This window comes from Ovis aries, chromosome 12, assembly GCF_016772045.2.
Source record: "Ovis aries strain OAR_USU_Benz2616 breed Rambouillet chromosome 12, ARS-UI_Ramb_v3.0, whole genome shotgun sequence".
Taxonomy (NCBI): Eukaryota; Metazoa; Chordata; class Mammalia; order Artiodactyla; family Bovidae; genus Ovis; species Ovis aries.
Genome location: NC_056065.1, coordinates 79,514,499 through 79,520,498, shown reverse-complemented (window position 1 = coordinate 79,520,498; position 6,000 = coordinate 79,514,499). Strand labels below are relative to the sequence as shown.

The 6,000-nt window shown below is 70.8% G+C and overlaps 1 protein-coding gene across 3 annotated transcripts in view; it reads right to left on the bottom strand.

The window, feature by feature from the left end:
• The window catches only part of SYT2 (synaptotagmin 2), an 85,895-nt gene continuing 79,895 nt past the window's right edge, over positions 1–6,000 (bottom strand). For all 3 annotated transcript variants that reach the window (XM_027976132.3, XM_042229493.2, XM_042229492.2), the window contains exons 7-9: positions 5,698–5,815; positions 5,188–5,321; positions 1–4,897 (exon numbers count right to left, since the gene is read on the bottom strand). In XM_027976132.3, coding sequence (XP_027831933.1) covers positions 4,691–4,897; positions 5,188–5,321; positions 5,698–5,815 — 459 coding nt within the window. In that variant the 3' untranslated portion in view covers positions 1–4,690. The remainder of the gene's footprint in view (positions 4,898–5,187; positions 5,322–5,697; positions 5,816–6,000) is intronic.

Sequence of the window (6,000 nt, the reverse complement as noted above, 5' to 3'; positions counted from 1 at the left end):
TGTTTGGAAGTTTGGGAATAATAATATTCACGTCTGTATGATGCCTGTAAACACAACAGTATTTATAAATGAGTAAATTAAATTGTGTTTTAACTTTGTGATGGTCTCTGAGCTTTATGAAATGGGGCTCATAGAACCTCACATCTGGGCCGGCCTGTGGTATTTCTCCCACCCAGCCTGACGCTGCTTGGTGTTCAAGCTCAGACGCGGTCGGCACGTTCGGGGTGGCGTGGCCGTGGGCCAGCCTGTGGCGTCCCCATGTCACCGTCCCAGCCGTCGGGGCCTGCATCCCAGGGCTGGCCGCGTGGCCCAGGGGCTCGGGGCGCAACTATGGGGCTGCCTGGTGTCTGGCAGTGCCCCTGGTGCTCGTGGCCAGGTCGTGGTCTCTGCCCTCCGCAACGGGGTCTCGGGGCCACCACTCGGGTCTGGGGAGCCAGAGCCTCTCCAGAGCTCCAGACAAGGGCCGCGGGCGGGGTCACCAGAGATGGCGATCAGCACGGGCAGCTGCCCAGGCCTGGCCTTGCGTCCACCCCGTGCCCCCCGTGTGTTCACACCCTGCAGAGGCCCCGTCGCCACGCTGGGGGCCGGGGAGGGCCGGGTGCCTTGTCCCCCACGGTCACCTGGCTGCGGCCCAGGGCTCCTCACGACCGGTGGAGACGCGTCCCCTAGAGACCCAGGGACCGCTGAGGCCCGGCCACTTCCTCCTGAAACCCCCGGCCAGCCTGCAGGGCGCTCTGCCTTCTCGTTCCGGAGTTGGGGCCAGATACCCGCGGTGCTCAGGGCCTGCCAGGACCCCCAAGGAGACCGCCACGGGCTGAGGTGAGGGGAGTGTTGCGGGGGGTCATGCTTTCCGGGGTGAGGGGTGCTGCCTGGTCCCTGAAAACCCCCGAAGCCCTGGCCTCAGAGGTCAGACATCTCGGGTTCCTCCATGAGCTAACCCGGCGCTTGTAGGCAGCGGCGTTCCGCAGACCTGTGGGGCTCAGGCTGCAGCCATGCCCCAGGCCTGCTCTGCTGGCTGGGGGGGGGGGGGGGGCTCCGAGAGTCTGATCCACCCCTCCTCCCTGAAGGCCCCCCCAAAAGTTGCCCTGAGGGCCCCGCGTGCCCACCCCCCCCCCCGAGCGCGGGGCCAGGGTCTCAGCACTGTGCCCTCACCCGACCCGAGTAGAGACCTCCACTCCCAGCTGCTTTCAGCTCTTTTCTTTAATAAGGAGATGCTGTTTGTTACAAAAGAACAAATGGGCGGGAGACCAGAGTCCGTGGAGGGGGGGGGGGGGCACTGCCAAGCAGGGGCGGGGTGGGGGCGGGCCGCTGTACACACGTCCTTCCCGTGAGGCAGGCTGGGAGTCCCGGTGGGCCACACGCTGCAGGAGCCTGGGCCTGCCGCCCTGGTCTGGGGGCTTCAGAAGCTGCAGCGCCAGTGTTGGGACGGGAGGGGTCGGGGCAGGATGCCCGGCTGCTCTGACGGGTCGGGGTCCATCCCACCCACACCTGCTCCCCCAGTTTGTGGGGCCCACCCCCCACCGTGGCCCCGGCCAGCGCCCCCTCTGCAGGGTCCATGGAGGGGTCACCCCACCTAGGGGCTGCTGGCGGGAGCTGCTGTCCTCTGGGTCCAACACGACGGCTCAGGGCCTGGGGCCCGCGGTTCCCCTCCCGCCTCCCTTCCTCCCGAGGGGGCGGTGGGGTGGGGCTGGGTGCGGATGGGGGTCCCACCCCCCACCTCAGAGCAGCCACAGCTGCCCACTGCTGGGGTGTCCCTGCCCGACGGTCGGCGCTGAGTGCACCTGTTCCCCAGCCTGGGGTCCCCACCGCTGCCCCCTGCCACCCCCACCCCCTCAGTGTCATGGGAGCGGGGCCCAACCACAGACCCAGCCTCCAACAGCTCCCATGCATCCTGGCCGTCTCCAAGGGCCCCCACTGCCCACCCCGCCGCCAACATGGAGCAGGGCCGGGGGGACACCGCTGGGGCCCACCAGGATCCCGGGACACCCGTCTGTCCTCGGGACGCAGGGCGGGGGGTGGGGGGCGGGAGGCTGGCAGGCAAGCCCTTCACAGTATCCTGAGGGGAGCTGGTCAAAGGGACCGGGGGCTCCAACAGGGTGGCCCCGGAGACCCCCGTATGGCTTTTCAGTGGATCAGACGGCGGGGGAGGAGCAGGCCACCAAGGCCGCTCTGCCATGGACACGCACCAGCCGGTCGGGCCAGGCCCAGGCTGGCTCCCGAGGCGTGGGGAGCTGGGGGAGACGCAGACTTCACACGGCGCCGGGGGGCAGCTCGGGGCTGTGATGCGGAGCTGGGCTCTGGGCGCGGCCATGCGGCTGCTGGCGCGGAGCCGGGGCGTGCATGGGCGGGGCGGCGCGGGCACGGGTGGCCGCCCTCGTGTGCAGCTGAGCGCGCGCGGGGGCGGACGAGGCTGGCTTCTCAGGCTCTTGCTGTCATCTCCAGCTCACAGCGTCCTCTTCCAGCACTGCAGCTCGGAAGCGGGTACAGTCCCGGTGACCCGGCCCGGCCCCCAAGCCAGGGAGGCAGGAGTGGCCGCAGGACGAGGCTGCCCAACAGCAGAGCATGGCCACAGGTCCGTGGGTGCGGGGCTGTCCCGGCCAGCGCTACGGGCGGGCTCACACGTTCAGTCACTAGTGGTTTGTCAAAAACTCACGTTTAACTTGGCACCTGGACCGCGGGGCTGAGGGCGGCCAGCATCAGGCCCGGGACCCCTCCGTGTCTGCCATCACCAGGGCTCTGAGGTGGAGAGGGGGCCGCGGGGCGGGGACAGCGACAGCCTCTCTGGGGGGGGCCCCAAGAACTAACCCAGACCCCGCGGGACTGTGAGACAGGGGGGTCTCTTCCAACCCTGCTCACCACGTCCCCCCCACCCAGCCCACGAGGACCTGGTTCTCTCTGCTGCCACCCCAAGGCCACAGCAGCAGGAACTTGTGTGGTCTCTTGGGAGGAGGGGCTGAGGCTGTGCTGAGACCACCCCTGCCCCCCAACCCCCACGCCCCTGGCCACAGTCAGAGGCCCTGCCCCAAGCCCCTGCTCCGGAGAGGGGAGGAAGGGGCCTGGGTTTCGCGTGTCACTCTCAGCTCCTCCCTGAAGGGCACCTCTGCTGCTTCCCTCCTGGCAACCTTCAGCCCACGGAGGGGGGACCCCAGGCCCGGGCACCCACAGGCCTGGGGCAGGACCCTCAGGCAGAGACCGGAGCACGCATGTGTCTCCCGCAGCCACAGGTCAGCAGACACGCCTGCTCAGACGGCTCCTCTGGGCCCGGCCGGCCTGGCAGGCCCCTGCGGCCCCCACCCCGCCCCCTCAGCCAGCCCAGCGCTGTCATCCAGCCCCACGTCCAGGCTCAAGACCCCCAGAGCAGCAGAGGCGTCAGGATGGAGGCCAGTGCTGGCACAGGGAGCGGAGGGGTGAGGTCAGCCTGGGGTGGGGCCCTGAAACGGGGACCCTCGCGGAGCACCGAATCCCTCCGCTCTGCGGTTACCCGGTCCTGAAGGCAGGGCCGGCCCCCTTCCCACCTGTGCAGAGGGGCTCCCAGGACGCAGGCCCTCGAGCACGGCTGAGCCCCCTCCCCACTGCGTCACGCGCAGCAGGGCCCCGGCGTCTTCCTCCGGCAAGAGCCTGCCCAAGACAGCCGTCCGTCCGGGTGTGGGGTGTGGGGTGTGGGCTGATGGGAGCAGCTCTGGGCCTGGGGGGCCGCGAGGGGAGGAGGGAGCCAGCCGGAGGTGGCGGGGCTGATACTCCTGCCCAGGCTGCGGGTAGGGAAGGAGCCTGCGTGCGCACTGGACGCACGTATATATGGCTTTTTATCAACACTGGGGTCAGGAGCTGAGCGGGGAGCCAGCATGGGGACCCCGGGGCAGGGACGGATGCCCCGGGGACCCAGAGAAGCCCCGGGGGACGAGAGGAGGCCGGCCGGCCACTGCCCCCTGCTCACCTGGGCCCAAGGACAGGGCCTCCTCAGGAAGAACCCGGCTCTGCACAGACAGCGCGGCTCCACTGAGATCAAAAGAGGAACTGGGCGCGGGCAGGACGGGGACGCCGCTCAGCTCTCGGCCCCGACGGGGGCCAGCACCCACGTCTGCTGCCCAGAGACCAGGGCCCAGCAGGCCCGTCGTGGTCTCTCTGGGGAGGGGGTCTCCTGTGTCTTCACGGCCTGACATCTCCCGTTCACAAGGTGAGCTCGAAGGATGGACAGACCCCGTGCAAGTCCGGCCACCAGCTCAGGTCCGTGCTGTCCCTGAAACCAGCCCAAGGGGCGGTGACTTCTGCACAATCCAGTCTCCACACCCGGCCTCCGAACCAGCCACTCACACGGGTCGCTACCCGTCCAGGAGCCGGAGCGCAGGCCCCACCCGGAGCCCAGCAGTGCCGCCATCTCGGAGCGGGGGGGAGTGGGGGGCACACGCTCGGGGAGCAGGAGAGGCCCACTGCCGGCTGGGAGCTCCGCCTCGGGGTGAGCCTGGGGGGCAGCTTCGCAGGAGTGGGTCACAGGCATGCAGCGGGGACGGCTCCCGGGGCGGGCCGGGCAGGCCGCGCCGCCTCTGGGGGCCCTCCTCCCACGGCCGTCGGAGGGGGGGGTCCTTATAAAAAGGGGACGGGGGACACGACCACACAGACGGGCGGGGCGCCGCGCGGGGGCACAGCTGAGGTGTCCGTGGCTCTGGGTCTCGGCGGCGGCCCGGCCGCGGCCCTACTTGCTCTTGCCCAGCAGCGCGTCCACCTCCTCCTCGGGCTTGAGCGAGTGCCACTGCGCGATGGGCCGGCGGGGGTTGGCCAGCATGTCGGACCAGTGCCGCAGCTCCGTGCCCGTGGCGTTGCTGCCCACGAAGATCTTCCCGATGGCCTCGTTCTTGCCCAGCTTGTCGTAGTCCAGCACGGTGACCACCACCTGCACCTTCTGCGGGAGGCGGGGAGGCGGGGAGGGGGAAGGTGGGCAGGAGCGCTCGCACGGCGCGCCCCCCGCCCCCACCTTCCACCCAGACGGTCCCGCGGAGCCCGAGGGGCAGGACCCTCCTCGCAGAGCGACGGAGGCCGAGCCGGGGAGGCCGAGCCGGGGAGGCCTGCCGGGGAGGCCTGCCGCCCGCTCAAGGGGCAGCTCGGAACGCCCGGGGCCAGGCCCCAGGGGGCCGCCCGCCCGCCCGCCCGCCCGCCCGCGGGGCTCAGCGGCGGGCCGCCCCCAGCGCGGACCTGAATCTGCTCAAAGGGGATCTCGAAGCTGAAAGACTCGTTGAAGTAGGGGTTCAGCGTCTTCTTCTTCACCGTCGTCTTCTTCTTCTTGAGCCGCTTGCCGTTCTGCATCAGGTGGATCTTCACGTAGGGGTCTGCGGGGCGCAGCAGGCAGGCCCTGAGCCCCCCCGGCCCGCCGGCCCGGGGCCAGGTGGTCGCAGGCGTTGCCCCCGTGACGCGCCGCAGCCTGGGGCTCGGTGAGGGGCGCGGGGCTCCTGGTGACGTCCGTCCCGGGCAGGGGACCCACCCCACCCATCCGACGCCCGCCTGAGACCGGCCTGTCCAGGGTGACTCAGGAACCCCGCGCACTGGCCGAGGGCAGGGCGGTCGCTCAGCCCTGCGGCCCAGCAGAGCCCCGGCCCTCGCGCTGCGGCGCCCCCCTGGGAGCCGCCCCCTCCCCCGCAGCCCGAGGGCTCAGGCCAGAGGCGGCTCTCGGGCGCCCCCGGTGGCGGCCAGCAGCCCTGCGCGCACCCGAGAGGCCGCCCACGTCCATCTTCTTCAGGTTCTTCGCCTCCAGGATGCAGACGGTGAGCTTCCCGGCGGTGGGCACGTAGCGCAGCGAGGCGCAGATGTCCCCCAGCTTCTCCGGCTGTCGGGAGAGCGGGCGCGGGTCACCTCAGCGGCCGCCAGCACGGCTGGCCCCCTGGGGCCTCGGGCCAGGGGCAGCCCAGCCCCGCCTGCGGCAGGCAGACACTGGAGCCGCGGGCACCATGGCCGGTGGCACCAGGAGGCTCTGGATGGACGTAGGGTTTGTGGGGTCCCGCCTGCAGCGTG